Below are 17,565 nucleotides of genomic sequence, written 5' to 3'. Positions count from 1 at the left end.
AACTGGTTAAAATATAAGTAAGTGAACTGATATAAATGTAGAGCTGTGAGGCAAGAGAAATGGCCCAGGGATTAGGGTGCGTGCTGAGCTTCAAGAGAACCTCAGGTTCGTTGCCATAAACCCCATCTAATGGCTCCCGACCGACAGCCTGTAGCTCCAGCTCCCGAGTGGCTAATGCTGGCTTCTGGCTTCCATGGCTCCTGAACACTTATGATCTACACGCACACAGTCAAACACACCCACACAAATACGAATAAATCTTTTTTTTTTTTTTTTTAAATTTAGAATTGCGGCCGGGCGGTGGTGGCGCATGCCTTTGGTCCCAGCACTTTGGAGGCAGAGACAGGCAGATTTCTGAGTTCAAGGCCAGCCTGGTCTACAAAGTGAGTTCCAGGACAGCCAGGGCTGTACAGAGAAACCCTGTCTCAAAAAGACAAGACAAAACAAAGAACAACAAAAAAAATTTAGAATTGCAATGATACAGAAGAAACCTATTCTAGACTTACTTAAAAGGTTGTTTAAATTTTGCTTTAAGATAATACGATGCTGGAAGAGTGACACCAGTATAAGAGGGGTATAGACAAGCAAGATTAGTTACATTGACATTGTTGAAACTAGTGGATAGGTGAGCTTACTTTACTCTTTCTCTACATTTGGAATATTTTTACATTTCTTGATTGTAAAAAAATCCCTTACATTTAAAAATGATGACATATTTTACATAATAGAAACTCATGGTATTATCTTAAAAAATATATCCAGGATGTAAATATAGTTTGTTCCTGCTTATAGAAAATTATATAAGTCTGTTTCTTTAGAATGCAGAAAATTCTGGAAGGCATACACTCAAGTATTCTTACTGGTCATCTCTGGATGTTGTATTTTTGATATTTTTCACTTCCTTAATCTTTTCTGTAATGACTGTCTCTGTAACGAGCTGATTTCAAGTTAATATACACATACATACAAATAAACCTATATTCTTTTAAAAAGATAGAGTATTTTCTATATGTAAAAGCCATTGTAGTTCATGGGATTCCTTTCTATGCACAGGGCTGAGAACATGGTTCTCAGTAAATGTTCACCGCAATGCAGCCCAGCCCAGAGCAGCTCAAGCTAGACTTTTAAAGAAGCTCATTTAACTTTAAATTTTAAATAAAACAATTTTTAAATTTATAGGCTCAGAAAAGCAGGCTTCCTACAGTCCCATGTATAATGTGTAAAGTCAGGCCTACCTGATTTCAAAGAACCCCCAACATTTTCATAACAGATGCCATGAGGGGAACAAGAAACATAATTTTAACATTCTAACCCAATTTTCAGTTTTTAGTATCTGAGCTACAAAGTCTCTTTCTCTATGTACAGGCGTGTATGTGTGTGTGTGTGTGTGTGTGTGTGTGTGTGTGTGTGTGTGTCTGAAAAGACAGGGACACTATTGATTGTACCATAGACTCCATGTACTGTCAAGTCTACCATCAGTGTCTTCAGGATTCAGATCTCTCCCTGTCTGGGCTCACCCGAGAGTAACTCTCATGCAGCAATCATAAAGAGGGCTGTTTTTAGTTCCCTTCTGCAATTCAGACACATGACCCAAATTAAGAAACAGGGCCATTTGTGCTCCAGTTGGAGAAGGACAACAAATTTCCCGGAAAGTTCTGTGCAGGACCCGCTGTGGGGAATCTCTTCATGCAGAGCAAGCTATGTGAACTTGAGGAGGACTGAGGTCATAGGAACTGAGCGGATGCTCCCAACTTTGCAACGTGTTGCCTTTGTGACATCCCTGCATGTCACCAGTAATCGTAGGCAGCATTAGTTAGGCAAAGATTGTACACTTGGATTACAGTCATGATTCAATTATTCAAGATATGTATTTGCTTTCCTGTCAAGTAGCAACCGTAAGGTGCCACTCTCCAGTGAGATCCTGTGTCAGCTCAGCCTCTGCCCTTGTTCTTGGTGCTGCCCCTTGATTCCATCCCTGTCTCTGTTGTCCCTGTCTCTGCTTTGGTTTCTGAGTGGTTTAACTCTCTGTGGTTGTTTTCGAATCTCAACAGGAGCCCCTGGACTAGCAAGACTGCCTGGTACCATGGACCCCAATCCTTTCATCTACTGTACCTGCTGTGACTACTGCAAACTGGGACCAACAAAGCTAATCAAGACCCCTTATCCACTTCCAAAGACTCCCACAGGGAAGTTTAAGTAAAGATAGGCTGGGTTGGACTAGGTATGAAAGACTCCGAGAGGAGCCCCTCGCTCAGGCCTCGGGACAAGAGTAGACACCCAAAAACTCCCGAGAGACCAAGCTTGATGCAAACCACATGAGGCTTTATTCGGGGAAAGCCAGAGCTCTGGGGATGACTCATATCCCATGCAGGGGTAGAGGAGTCGACCACGAGGGGAAAGAGGTCTCAGTTTTAATAGGCCCTCGGGGGGGGGGGGGGGAAAGGAGAAGGGGGGAGTAGGGGATTTCCAGATCTAAACAATGTCTATTCTCAAGAAATGGGTATGGGAGGGGTACAAGGAAAGAGTCTGGTGCAGGTGTAGCAACTCAGGATTGGCCTGGCTGTGGTTGCTGGGGAGATTTTCCAACTCTTCCCAAGCAACCAATATCAAAAACACCTGGCAATGGGCTTCATCAGTGGGCACACACATGGGTTCAAGGAACGGTCAAAACATTGGCAGACACACAGGTTCAAGGAGCAGCCAGAGCATTGTGCACCTCTATTTTTCTAAATCAGTGAAACTAGTTCTGCTAGCAATGACATCTATTTTGCCAATTTCAGGGCTTCTGTGACCTTTTATATTCTGTCAGGATCTTTCAGGTACAGGAGGTGAACCTTTCCTCTGTGGTCCTCTTTGCCTTACAAGACTTCCTAGTAGAGAGCTTGCCACCAGTTCCCCACAGAACAGGGTGCCCTGCATTCCTGCCTTCCCCTCCAGCCTGGGTGTTGCCCTGATCTTGCAAGCCTGTTTGACTCAATGGCATTTCAGTAAAGTCCCAACTTTGCAATTTTGTAGTACAATGTGTGTGTGTGTGTGTGTGTGTGTGTGTGTGTGTGTGTGTGTGTGTGTAAAACACCCAGAGAGCTTTGGTGCCGGCTGCCCCTCCCCAGGAACCTGGCCTTGGGGTTCGTGCTGATGACCAGGAGATAGTAGATAAGAACCTGCACCTTGGACCTGAGGTCTTAAAGGCCTCAACTCTTCACAATCCCAATGATTACATTCCAGTTTGGAGTCAGCATGGGCATGTCCTTATCTGGGAAGATTGAGATAGCTTTTTTGATTTCCAGTGTTCATTTTATTGTTTCCAGGCCAGTTTTACCTCTACCAGTTTCAAAAGAATGCAACTTGCTCCTGTCCCAACCAGGAAAATCTATTTCCCTAAAGTAAGTACTTTTAACTCCATGAAGCAATGAATAAAATAATAACACTATACAAGAGATCAGTTTTCTCTGAAAGCAAAAGAGTACACCCCTGCTCCCATTCATTTTGGACTTCTTCACTGAGGCACTGTACCAACAAATTACCCTAGGTGCCCAGGACACACACACACACACACACACACACACACACACACACACAAAGACCTCATGGCTGACTTGAACTAATTTGCTACCAAGGATGTCAGAAAACTGCCACAATCCATTGATTTGTCCCCTCAACCAAATCCATGCTGATTTCAGCTCAGAGAAGGTAAGGAAGCAGTGCCTGGCTGCAGAGAGGAGCCCACAGCCCTGGAGAGCGGGGAGATGGAGCATGGCACAGACTGGAGGTGGTCAGGTGGCTGACCTAAGATGTAACTGTGTGGGGCCAATGCACTTATGAGAAACAAAGTGTCAGTCAGCAATAAGATGTGAACTCTGTGCAGACAAACACGGGGTCATGGGAAGGCTCTGAATGTTGCAAAGGCATGGAGTTAATTTGCCCTGAGAGCTCCAGACTGCACCCACATCCATTTGGACTGCTCCCTCAATGGGGCCCTATACCAAAGTGACCCCAGCTCCCCAGGGTGCTCCTCCAGAAGGGCAGAGCTGGCGACACCAGGGTGCGGCTCCCTGGGCTCCACCTGTTTGCTGCTCTTCTGCTTTCTGAGCACGTTTCTCTCTTGCAGGACAAGGCCCAGTCAGGAAAGAATGAGAGCAGCAAAGCATCTTCTGTGAGTAAAAATGGGAAAAGGGACAGGGTGAGCATTTATCTGGCACCTACTGTGTGCAAGCATGAGGTTTTTACACACTCACTCTGCCAAATCTTAACAGAGATCCTCGGAGAGATCCTTATATTATTAATGGTATGCATTTGAGGTGGCTGCTATGTGGACAAACTGTAACTAACCCCAGCTCCTCTCCTTGGCTATGGAGGTCCCTGGGGGAAAACAGATGGTGGTAGGTTAGGGTACAACTCATGGCCCAATATAGGAAGCCCTCTGTGTACTGGAAGCCAGAGACCTTGAGGCGGCTGTCAGGGCACCTATGGCTTTAAAGGGCAAGGACATTGGCCTCAAATCATGAATCTTCACAGTTCTGACACAATTGTGAGATCAGGTGTGACCGCCCACAGCCACACGAACCGGTTCCTCCTGAAAGGCAGGCCAGGGCTAAAAGAGAATAAACAGGGAGAAAAGGAAGAGGCCAAGACAAAAAGCTGATCAAAGCCCAAAGTTTGCTAAAAATCTGTGTTTATATAGGGGGAAAGCCCATCTCCCACAGATCCACACTTGATGCCTGTCACCAGCCTGTAAGCAATCTGTCTGACAGCACTGGTTTGGCAAGAAGTGTCAATCACTGGGTTGCCTGCTGTCTCTGGAATCTCTCAGGAATCTCTCAGCCTCTCAGCAGGTAGCAGTGTCTTGGAGAAGAATAGCAACACTGACAGAACAATAGAATCATCTAGGTGGGAAGGCTCCAGGTCAGGTGGTCCCATTCTCAGTGGCAGAGAGGTCTGAGCCAGCCTACTCAAGGCTGGGGGAGGCTACAATTAGGTTATATTGACATTTTAGAAAATGAACTTTTGCCAGGCAGTGGTGGCACACGCCTTTAATCCCAGCACATGGGAAGGCAGAGGCAGGCAGATTTCTGAGTTTGAGACCAGGCTGGTCTACAGAGTGAGTTCCAGACAGCCAGGGCTATACAGAGAAACCCTGTCTAGAAAAAAGAAAAAGAAAAGGAAAGAAAGAAAATGAACTGTCTGGTAGGACGTTCTGGCTACTTTGTCTTATGGTTTTATTCATCATTCTCCTTCCTTTTTTTATTTTTTTTTATTTTTCATGTTTTTATTTTGTAACATATTCTTCCTTTGCTTTTGAAAAAACAGTATTTGCTCATGATGCCATTGTGTTCTGCAATCTTTTTTTTTTAGATTTTTTTTATTACATATTTTCCTCAATTACATTTCCAATGCTATCCCAAAAGTCCCCCATACCCTCCCCCCCCCACTTCCCTACCCACCCATTCCCATTTTTTTGGCCCTGGCGTTCCCCTGTACTGGGGCATATAAAGTTTGTGTGTCCAATGGGCCTCACTTTCCAGTGATGGCCAACTAGGCCATATTTTGATACATATGCAGCTAGAGTCAAGAGCTCCGGGGTACTGGTTAGTTCATAATGTTGTTCCACCTATAGGGTTGCAGATCCCTTTAGCTCCTTGGGTGCTTTCTCTAGCTCCTCCATTGGGGGCCCTGTGATCCATCATCCTTCTCCTTCCTAAAACAAGAATCATGAGACCCTTTAAAGGACTTCAGTGGTTTGGAACAAAATAAGCAAAGAAAACCACAATCACCTCGTTGGGTGGAGAGGTTATGAACATTTGAGGCAAATGAGTGAAAGTGGAGACAGCTGGGACAGTGTCATTAGTTTTATGTTTTATAATGCAGTGACATGACGTGGCGAGAAGGGGTGCTTTAGCTGGCCAATGCTGAGGCATCCCTCCTTTGAGGTACCAGCCATACAATGAGTCTAGCAGAAAATGAAGCTTATTTGGGGGAATGAGAAGGGGGTGAGAAGGGATTAGAGGCAGAGAAAGAAAGGACTAGAGGACAAGGACAGAGAAGGACAGAAAGAGAGAGGAGAGAGAAAGAAGGGAACATGGGGTTCTGGGGGCAGAGAGGTCAAACAGTCCTTTTATAGCAAGCCAGTCTCCTAACTGGCTATTGTTAGGGAACTGTTGGGAAGAGCCTAGAAGAAATGCTAACTTTGAGAGTCTAAGCACAGGATGCTGTGCACTTGATCCAGGACTGAGCAAGGTTTAAAGGAAGGTGATGCAGAGAAGCCACTTAGGAGACGCCACAATGGCCAGGATGGCTCCATACTGCTATGTGTTCTGCATGTCTCTAGATGCTACAATTGTATCCAAGTTAGCCACTGACTCTGCCAGGGTTCTGCCATGTCATCATTGATACAGGAGGATTAACTCAGTGAATGTTTGTGTCCTTGCTAATCATCTTCTTGAGAGTTACTTTGTTATTTTTCTCCCTTAAAAAAAGCCTTTTGAAGTTATTTTCTGAGGTTTTTCTTTCTTTCTTTTCTTCTTTTGTGTTTTTTATTGGATACTCTCTTTATTTACATTTCAAATTTCCCAACCACCCCCAACCCCTATTCCATTCCTTCCCCCCCCCCACTTCTATGAGGGTGCTCCCCCACCCACTCCAACCTACCCCCTCCATCTCATTCCCAATACTAGGGCATTGAACCTTCACAGGACCAAGGGCCTCTTCTCCTACTGATGCCTGACAAAGCCATCCTCTGCTACTATGCAGCTGGAGCCATGGGTCACTCCATGTGTACTGTTTGGTTGGTGGTTTAGTCCCTGGGAGCTCCTCGGGGTCTGGTTGGTTGATATTGTTGTTCTTCCTATGGGGTTGCAAACCCCTTCAGGTTCTTTAGTCATTTCTCTAAGTCCTCCATTAGGGATCCCATGCTCAGTTCAATGGTTGGCTATAAGCATCCCCCCTCTGTATTTGTCAGGCTCTGGCAGAGCCTCTCAGGAGACAGCTATATCAGGCTCCTGTCAGCAATCACTTCTTCGCATCCACAATGTCTGGCTTTGGTGACTATACATGGGATGGATCCCCAGGTGGGCAGTCTCTGGATGGCCTTTCCTTCAGTCTCTGCTCCACACTTTGTCTCTGTGTTTGCTCCCAGAGTATTTTGTTCCCCTTCTAAGAAGGACCTAAGCACCCATACTTGGTCTTCCTTCTTCTTGAGTTTCATGTGGTCTGTGAATTATATCTTGGGTATTCGGAGCTTTTGGCTAATAACCACTTTTCAGTGAGTGTATACCATGTGTGTTCTTTTGGTGATTAGGTTACCTCACTCAGGATGATATTTTCTAGTTCCATTCATTTGCCTAAGAATTTCATGATGGACTCATCGTTTTTAATAGGTGGATAGTACTCCATTGTGTAAATGTACCACATTTTCTGTATCCATTCCTCTATTGAAGGACATCTGGGTTTCCAGCTTCTGGCTATTATAAATAAGGCTGCTATGAACATAGTAAAGCATGTGTCCTTGTTATATGGGGGCATTTTGGGGTATATGCCCAGGAGTAGTATAGTTGGGTCCTCAGGTAGTATTACATCCAATTTTCTGAGGAATTGCCAGACCGATTTCCAGAGTGGTTGTACCAGTTTGCAATCTCACCAACAATGGAGGAGTGTTCCTTTTTCTCCACACTCTCGCTAGCATCTGCTGTTACCTGAGTTTTTGATTTTAACCATTCTGACTGGAATCTCAGGGTAATTTTGATTTGCATTTCCTTGACTACTAAGGATGTTGAACATTTATTTAGGTGCTTCTTGGCCATTAGAGTTTCCTCGGTTTAATTTGATTTTGTCATGGAATATCTTGTTTTCTCCATCTATGGTAATTGAGAGTTTTGCTGGGTATAGTAGCCTGGGTTGGCATTTGGGTTCTCTTAAAAACGACGAATCCATCATGAAATTCTTAGGCAAATGAATGGAACTAGAAAATATCATCCGGAGTGAGGTAACCCAATCACAAAAGGGTCTTTATGACATCTGCCAGGATCTTCTAGCTTTCATTGTCTGGTGAGAAGTCTGGTGTAATTCTGATAGGTCTTCCTTTACATGTTACTTGACCTTTTTCCCTTATTGCTTTTAATATTCTTTCTTTGTTTTGTACATTTGGTGTTTTGACTATTATGTGACAGGAGGAATTTCTTTTCTGGTTCAATCTATTTGTAGTTCTATAGGCTTCTTGTATGTTCATGGGCATCTCTTTCTTTAGGTTAGGGAAGTTTTCTTCTATAATTTTGTTGAAGATATTTACTTGCCCTTTAAGTTGGGAATTTTTACTCTCTTCTATCCCGATTATCCTTAGGTTTCATCTTCTCATTGTGTCCTGGATTTCCTGAATGTTTTGGGTCAAGAGCTTTTTGCTATTTGTGTTTTCTTTTACTGTTGTGTCAATGTTTTCTGTGTTATCTTCTGTACCTGAGATTCTCTCCTCTATCTCTTGTATTCATAGGTGATGCTTGCATCATCTATGATTCCTGCTCTCTTTCCTAGGTTTTCTAACTCCGAGGTTGTCTCCCTTTGTGATTTTTTTTTTTTTTTTTTTGAGACAGGGTTTCTCTGTGTAGCCCTGGCTGTCCTGGAACTCACTTTGTAGACCAGACTGGCCTCGAACTCAGAAATCTGCCTGCCTCTGCCTCCCAAATGCTGGGATTAAAGTCCTGGGCCACCACGCCCGGCTACCCTTTGTGATTTCTTTATGGTTCATTTCCTTTGCCTGCTTGATTGTCTTTTCCTGTAATTCTTTAAGGGATTTTTGTGTTTGCTCTTTAAGGGCTTCTACCTGTTTACCTGTGTTCTCCTGTATTTCCTTAAGGGAATTGTTTATGTTCTTCTTAAAGTCCTCTATCATCATCATGAGAAGTGATTTTAGACCCGAATCTTGCTTTTCAGGTGTGATGGTGTATCCAGGACTGTAGCCTCCCTCAGCCCTGAAGCAGGATGATCCAGACTTTGACCTTGCTGCAACTGAGAAGGAGATTAGCTAGATTCCAACCTAGATGGCTCTTTTGTTCTGTCACATGCCACTGCTCTCTCCAAGACACTACTACCTGCTGAGAAGCCCCAGAGACATTCCGGAGGAACAACCTATTCTGCATGTCACCTACAGGCTGGCTCCAGACACCAAGAATGAACTGGCGGGGGTGGGGGGGGGCGGGGGGGGGATGGGCCTTCCCCCTTATAAGTAGACTCTTAGTAAACTGGAGGGCCTTGAACAGAATAATGTCTTGGTCTCCATTAATCTCTCTCCATCTAAGTCTCTCTCAGCCCCAGCCTGCCTCCCAGGTGTACCCGGTTCATGTAGGCCACAGGCCAGCATACAACAGATTGGCGTCCGAGCCAAGGATCTTGGGAACGGTGGGAAAACACTAAGGGAATCGCTGTCTTTTATGGAGCTCCAAGGGAAGGAAAGATTCAGAGATCATATCTGGCACAGTGAGCAACAGGTATTTATGCTAGTGCTGGCTTTAAACTTCATTTTTAAAAAAAAAGTGTTGCTGGAGGTGCTGAAGGATACGGGCTAAGTTTGGAACAATGCTAACCCAGCACTTTTTCCACTTAAGATTTAACAGTGAAATGTCCCGAGCTATCATTCTCGCCGGCAAGAACACACTTGGACAAATGGATTCTTCTGCGGCAAGCTTTATTGCTTCTTAAGGAGGGAAGACCCAGACCCCGGAAAATGGTGCTGCTTATATAGCCCTCAGCGTGGCATTTCAGCACCTGATGTGGCATGTCAGCTCCTGATTTGTTGCTCCCCCATCACCTCATTACTACGCCCCGAGATGGGCAGTGACTAGGTGTGAGTTCACTCTCGCACTTGCGCACAAGGCTTGTTTACTAGTTAGGCACAGCAGAAGCCAGCACCATCTTATAATGGCGATTGCTCGTGGCACGGCTCTCCACATCTCCTCCTTTTTGTTTTATTAAAATGAGGCTGGACTAGGTCTGTGTAATTATGTCCATCTGCTGTGGCTCCTGTCTTAGGTTGTTCCTCTAATGTCACAGCCTTTCCCGTCATAGGGTAACCCTATCGCCTCCGGGACCTGTGTCTTAGGTTAATCTGTGCATGAGGAAAGTTGCCCGTCCCTGGATACCGCAGTGCTATGTGACAGTAACTACTAAATGACCTAGGGCGAACTCTACAAAAGAGGCCAGCCAAAAAATGACAAATGCCGACTAATTCTTGAGCATAGATAGCCAAATTTCAGGGGAAGCCCCTTGCTCTATGGCAGCAAGTGCTTGAGCTATCACGACCTTGTCATATGTTTGTTGGGCTCTGAGCTTGCAAACCAACCAGAGCATGAACACAAGTCCACAGCAGATGGCAGTACCAAATAAACCTACCCCCACCCATTCCTTAAAATAAGAAAATGCAGATGAAATCTAGGAGGAGAGGCCCTCTGTCAATGACAGGTCCACTCGCGTTGAGTTGATCCTTAAAACTGCCGCCCTCAGGGCCTCAAGAGTCTCATCGAACCCCTCGTACCAATTTCCTGCAAGATACAAGGAGAGCTGTCTAGACAGATTAGTTACATGAGTAAAATTTTCATATTGGACACTGGTAATACACAGAGCGCCCAATTTTCTTTCACAACCCAACTGGGCCAACTGGTATAGGACGCCTATCTGTTCCTCAACCAGATCAAGGCGCTCATTCAAAATCATCAGCCCTCCCTTCAACTGGGCACTAGCAGAAGTTTGGACATTGATGGCATCAGTCAGATCGACTGAAAGCTGATTTAATTTTGTGCCTGCTTGGACTGTCCTAGCCATAGCGTACCCTGCAGGTGTAGCAGCAGCTGCACTGGCTGAAATTGCTATGATCACGGCAGCAGTAATGCCAAAATCTCTTTTTTGTCGAAACAGGGATAAGGTGGAGGGTGTTTCCACCGGAACAGGGATCCAACGTGGGATCCGGGCCACCATGGCGCGGGTGTCCTTTGTTGCATCCCAACATTGAGAAATCCAACAAGAATCATTGTAACAGACTTCAAATGAATCATTTGAAAGGATAAACAAGAAAGGGGGGGGGGGTAAACACAGACTGGGGTAGGTGCATAATTAGTTTGGTTTACCAAAGTTTTATTGAACCCAGTGATCTCTACACTGGAATTAGTATATCTGGTATATACATCAGAGTCCAGGGAGGCAGCATTTATTCCCCAATACTGAACAAATCTTGAGATGCCAGTAAAAGAGACCTTCCCAACCGCTCCTCCCTGGATAAAGATCAAAGGATTGAGTTCTGTACAACTGTCATTGACTCCATAGTTATGGACTGACTCTGCAAGTTCTTTAATCTATATACACTCCACCGGAGCATAAACATGTCCGCCATCGGCGCCTTCAAAAACTGGAAATGCTTGCTGCACTTTTCTCTGTTCCTCTTTTGGAATGAATGAGTCTGAATGATACCTCTGGTGCACCAGTCCGTTTACGTGTCGATTCATTTGTGTTTTGTTTTGTTGTCTGAATGACTGAATGTTCTGTGCTTCATGTTGGAAAATAAAGATGGCTAAAACTTTATCTGTTGGTTTAGCAAGAGAGTGGCCATACGCTTTAACCAGGATCAGCCACAGCAGGAGGGCTCCTGCTGGAAAACTGTTTTTTTTGAAAGGGAGTCTGCAGCCTTAGTTTTGGGGCAAAAAAGCTGATAGATGGCTTTTTGCCTGGAGGGTTCTCTGCAATTGTGATTAATGTGTTTAGCAAATGACAAAGTGCTTTTTTATCTTATAATTATAGCTAGAAAAATTAAAATTCTTTGATTGGTCTAAATTTATAAGACTCATGTAGCTGCTTCATTTGGTTTTTTACTGGTCTTAGAGGATCAACATGCTCTGCATGTCTTCATCGTAGAGTATTAGCTTATAAGTTATTCGGTATGATCAAAAAGGTGTAACACTGGTTACTAGAAAGTAAGTTATAAATTGGCAACTCAGGAGTCTTTCAAACACGTGGCATAAAGCAGGCCAAAAAACTAGGCCTCTCAGGATACTTCTAGTTGAGATAATATTTAATGTGATTCTTATCCTAGAAAGTAGGATTAAGATAAGATTTAAAACAATGTCTCTTTAATGAAGCATTAATTGCACTGTCATGCATTCATAGGTATAAATTGGCAGCCAAATCTCGAAATGTGGTAGTGAAGTTTTAATGTTGATTCTAAGGTGATAAATTGTTTTGAAATTGGGTTTTGCTTTCCCAAGGTTGTAGTGATAGTCTAATATTATAAAGAAACTTAAAAGTTCTGAAGTCTATCCTCACGGCAAGAGGAACTAAGCTCAGAGCAGCTTCTGCGCAGTTTGTGTGACATTCTTTTGTCTTGCAAACGGTGCCTAAGGAAGCTCTGGAAACTTGCCTCTCCTTGCCACCAGGAGAATTTTCTTTTAGCTGAAAGAACACTATTGCAGATCTACCCAGGTGTTGTTCTAATAAAGTTTAAATTCTGAGTTTATAAAAAGGGTCAATCAGGCTGTAGAATTTATGAGGACATTGCGATTTGACTTGCCTACTTCATGTAAAGTTATTATAGATTTAAGAGTTTGTTTTTTCCTTTGCATTCTGATAATTGTAAAGAGTTTTACTTCTAGTGAACTGGTGATCACTGGAAAATTTTGCCTGTAGGTATAACTAAGATGGCTTTACATTATATAAGAAAAATTCTTAGCATCTCTGCCTCAATATAAGAAGCTAAGAGTTTGAATCTTTCAGTGTATATTGTTTCCTAAGTGAAAAGTATGTTATTAGCTAATGCCTCTCAAGAGAAGTTTACTTTAAATCCTTGCTCTCACACAAGGAGCTTTTAAGTTCTGGGGAGTAGCTGTTACTCCAGAATAGATTCAGAGGCAATATCTTTTTAATACTTAGGGTTTTAGTTATACTATAAAATTGAGCTACAGAAAATCTAAGAATGAAAAATTGATTTGCTTCAAAATTTTATTTTCAAAAGCTTCCAGGAGATGTTAATTGGCTAAGACCTTACCTTAAATTCACCACAGGAGAACTTAAGCTTTTGTTAGGTGCTATTAAGTGAGACGCAAATTAACTGGCAAAGAACATAAGGCTTTGCAGAAAATAAGAAAGCTTTTATAATTGTTATCAATTATAATTAATGGTAATTAAATATTACCTGCTTATTTCAGTTATGTGCCCATAGCAATTCCTTGGCAAGAGAAAACATTGTTGTAAAATCATCCTTTTTCACCTCAAAGTAAAGTTTTAACACCTATTAAGGCCTCTGTGGTGCTAATAAGGAATTGTAAGATAAATTCGTATATTTTAGAAAACCTATAACAAAAATTGTGTCTTAAGGACCTGACTAAGTGTCTGTTCCTTGTTCCAAACAGCAATTAATTTGGTTATTACACAATACCAATATTTGATCTATTGCATACCATCATTTTAAATAAAATTGATAATCATTATCCTAAAGATAAGTTAAAAATGTTTTTATGTATCTTCTATAAATTCATGCATGCATGCATCCCAGTTACTATGTTTAAAAACAACCCCACTATGGGAAATAAGTAGATGTGAATTAGATCACAGGTTTATTCTTTTGAGTTTCCTCCTGTTTTAGCACAGATAATTAAGTTGTGTGCTGTGGATGATGTTTTAAGATGTTGAATAATTAAGCTTTAATTTGTATATTAATAGTCAATATTATATCTCAGAGCTTACAATTGTTTAAAATTGTTCATCCCTCAGATACTATAAATTCTCAAATTTGCAATAGTTTATGAATACATAACTCATAAGAAAAATTGCTGTTCTTTTAAGAAGACTGTTTTGTACAGTTAAGAATTTGTCCTGGGTTGCCCCTTAAGCCAATGCCATGCTAGATTTATATCTCAGGCAGATTACAGGCCTTACTTAAGAATAATCTCCTTCTTTATTTAATCAAAACAGTAATGGCTTAAGATAGTATTTTGGTATTTTTAGAGAAGGTGCATATCAAATTGTGAAAGAGTTGTTCTTGGTGTCCTCAGATTCTATCTGTTTCCACATAATGGTGTTAATTCTTAAGGACCTATACTTAATCAATTGCTGCAAATGAATGCTCTTATTTCTGATTAATAAATAAATTATGCACATGTGACTATTAATAACTTTTCAAGCTTTCTAGTTACAACTGCTCTTCAAGAGAAACAGTTGAAAGTGCTATTATTCACTGCCCATGTTACATTAAAACTGACTATAACAGTCAAGTATTTGAGATGTTTTGTCAACAAATTATTAATTCTCAAGGACAAGGTATTGTGGAACTTTAAAACTTTAGCTTCTTAAAAGACAAAGAAGGGGGAAATTATATCCCCGTGCATATTATTTAGTGCATTCCCATGCACATTATTTAAGTCATACTTTTATTTTAGAATTTTGAAATTTGGATGTCAAAGAACTTAATAAATGCCTTACAATATCTTAAAAGGATCTACTTATTGGCATATGGCTTGATTCTGAACAGCTACCTTATTAGGAAAGGGAAAAGCATAGGCTCTCTCCACAGAACACTGCAGAAGCATGATGGCTAATCCGTGTGACAAGCTGACAGCAGGTCAGGTTCAGCCTGACTGCAGCAGATGTGAAGCCTCGCCTCCAACAGCGCAGGTGGCAGTTATTAATCTTCATCAAGAAGCATTCTAAGTACATATTGTGGCTTTGGTCTGATTTGGGAATAAGGTGTGCTATGAGGGCTGGCTAGTCAATGACAGGCAACCAGATCTCAGTACCATACCAATCTAAGACAGAGGTACATGCCAAAAGGCCGTGGCTGTTGTTAATACACCACAGAGCCATGTTTGTGTGAAATATAACACAAAATAGCTGCATGTAGCCTCCAAGAAGGAATTGGATGGTTCCGGAAGATCTAAGATTTCCTAAGGCAGACACGGCCGCCAGCCACCATAACTCTCAGGCAGGACTATGAAGCATAAATAAATTTTATGCCCTGGTCCGGTTATTTTTATTATATAATCAGGGAGGAATTGTAGCCTCCCTCAGCCCTGAAGCAGGCTGATCCAGACTTTGACCTTGCCAGGCAGTGGTGGCGCATGCCTTTAATCCCAGCACTTGGGAGGCAGAGGCAGGTAGATTTCTGAGTTCGAGGCCAGCCTGGTCTACGAAGTGAGTTCCATAACAGCCAGGGCTATATAGAGAAACCCTGTCTCAAAAAACAAAACAAAAACAAAACAAAACAAACAAACAAAAAAAAAACAAAAAACAACAGACTTTGACCTTGCTGCAACTGAGAAGGAGATTACCTAGGGTGGAGCCTTCCGACCTAGATGGCTCTTTTGTTCTGTCACCAGCCACTGCTCTCTCCAAGACACTGCTACCTGCTGAGAAGCCCCGGAGACATTCCAGAGGAACATCCTATTCTGCACATCACCTACAGGCTGGCTCCAGACACCAAGAATGAACTGGCAGGGGTGGGGGGTGGATGGGCCTTCCCCCTTATAAGTAGACTCTCTTAGTCTGGAGGACCTTGAATAGAATAATGTCTTGGTCTCCATTAATCTCTTGCCATCTAAGTCTCTTTCAGCCCCAGCCTGCCTTCCAGATGTACCCGGTTCAAGTAGACCGCAGGCCAGCATACAACACAGGACTTGCTATGGTGGAAGTTCTGGGTTCTGATGATGCCAAGTAACCTTGGTTTCTGTTGCTTATGTTCTTATGCTTGCCTCTCACTATCTGGTTACCTCTAGTGCTACCTGACCTGCTGTCTCTGACTGGAGCCTGTCCCTCCTGTGATCCTGGTTGTATCAGAACTCCTTAGAGCGCAGCTGTCTCTGTGATCCTCTGATCCTGAGATTCTGGCTCTGCAAGAGCTCCTGGGAGTCAGGCTGCTTCTGGATCTTGAAATCCTGGCGTGACCAAGTTCCTGAGATCCTGGGAATCCTGGGATTTTTAGAACACCTGAGAGTTGAGCTTCCTCTGGGTGTTGTGGGACTGGTTGCCTCCATTTTTCTGATGGGGACACTGAGTCACAGAGATGTTAAAAAGCTCCAGGGCTAAATAAATAAACCTTGGTCTGTCCATTCCAAAAGTTGAGCAGTTCCCACATTGCCCATCTACTGCCCATAATGGAGGAATGTGAGGAGAAGCAGAGTGTTAACCATGGATCAGTTGGCACTGCTGAGTTTAATGGGCCCCTGGGGGTCAGGTGAGTGTTGGGATTGGATCTGTGGGTAGTGCCTGAAGGAAGACACAGAAGGGTCCTGGGCCCTAGACTTTCAAAGAATTTCAGCACAGCATCAATGTGTATAAGATGTGAGGAAGCTGTCTTAGGGTTTCCATTGCTGTGAACAAACACCATAACCCATGTAACTCTTATAAAGGACAACATTTAATTGGGGCTGGCTTACAGGTTTCGAGGTTCAGTCCATTATCATCAAGGCAGGAAGCATGGCAGCATCCAGGCAGGCATGGTGCAGGAGGAGCTGAGAGTTCTACATCTTCATCTGAAGGTCACTAAGAGAAGACTGACTCTCATGTGGTTAGGGGAAGGTCTCATTGCCCACCCTCACTGTGATACACTTCCAACAAGGCTACATCTGATCCAATAAGGCCAAACCTCCTAATAGTGCCACTCCCTGGGCCAAGAATTTTCAAACTACCACAAAAGCACACAGTAGATGGAGGAACCTCAGCTCTTCTGGGTTCACAGTTTCCATTTGTCTTCCACCTTGTGACCCAGGAAGTGATTCAAGTGTCACCTGGCTATACACTCATTCAAAATCAAGAACAGATTTCAGTCACCTTGGGAGATGAGATGTTCAACAGGAAAAAACACTTGGAATCAGATGTCTTAAGCAAAGTCAAATATTCCAGGTAAAGTCTTTGGGTCAGCACTGGCTTCTCAGAGCTGGCCCTGCCCAGCTAGTCAGCCCTACCTGGCACCTTTTAAGCACCTGACATCTACACCGAGGCCACAGGTCCTTGCCCAGAAACAGTTACAAGGATAGGGGGCCCAGCCAGCATGACTAAAGAGGCAAGTGCTTCTGCCAGGGAGGGACAGGTGAAATACCACCACCCCTCAAATGGCCTGGATTCTGAATATGGGAATGAAGAGCAAAGCCAGAGATTCTGGAAGCCTGGAGTATGTGTCTGTTTCATTATAAGTAGCCCAAAGTGCCCATGACTGCGAGACACTGTTAGGCCTGTTCTATCCTGTTAAGCATCCACCGTCTGCTTTCTCAGAAGCCCTGCCTCTTTTTTCTATCCTTTGATGTTATACACATATCCATCCACACATCTCAGTTCTACTTCCTAAAACCCTCATTCATGACTTCTAGTCAGGCCTCTCCTTACTACATCACTGGAGAGCTCTCCCAGTGTCTCCTCTTTCCAGCCTTTGTCTGCTGTAAGAACTACTGTTCTAAAGCCACAGTGGGCACACACTGTTAACCCTGTACTGGGGGTGTGTGTAAGGGGTTGATCTCTGTGAGTTAAAGACCATCCTGATCTGTATTGCAAGTTTCAGGACAGCTAGAACTATGTAGAAATACCCTGTTTCGAAAACAAAAAGCAAGCAAG

General features: G+C 43.2%; 1 protein-coding gene across 1 annotated transcript in view; it reads left to right on the top strand.

Annotated features, from left to right (window-relative positions):
• The window catches only part of Gm28802 (predicted gene 28802), a 46,908-nt gene that overhangs the window by 1,823 nt on the left and 27,520 nt on the right, over positions 1–17,565 (top strand). Inside the window, exons 2-5 of the mRNA XM_030243918.1 lie at positions 2,052–2,186; positions 3,309–3,376; positions 4,109–4,180; positions 16,625–16,860. Coding sequence (XP_030099778.1) covers positions 2,084–2,186; positions 3,309–3,376; positions 4,109–4,180; positions 16,625–16,860 — 479 coding nt within the window. The 5' untranslated portion in view covers positions 2,052–2,083. The remainder of the gene's footprint in view (positions 1–2,051; positions 2,187–3,308; positions 3,377–4,108; positions 4,181–16,624; positions 16,861–17,565) is intronic.

The sequence above is a fragment of the Mus musculus genome, chromosome 1 (assembly GCF_000001635.26).
Source record: "Mus musculus strain C57BL/6J chromosome 1, GRCm38.p6 C57BL/6J".
NCBI lineage: Eukaryota > Metazoa > Chordata > Mammalia > Rodentia > Muridae > Mus > Mus musculus.
The sequence above is the reverse complement of the archived record's forward strand: the minus strand, read 5'-3'. Positions and strand labels throughout refer to the sequence as shown.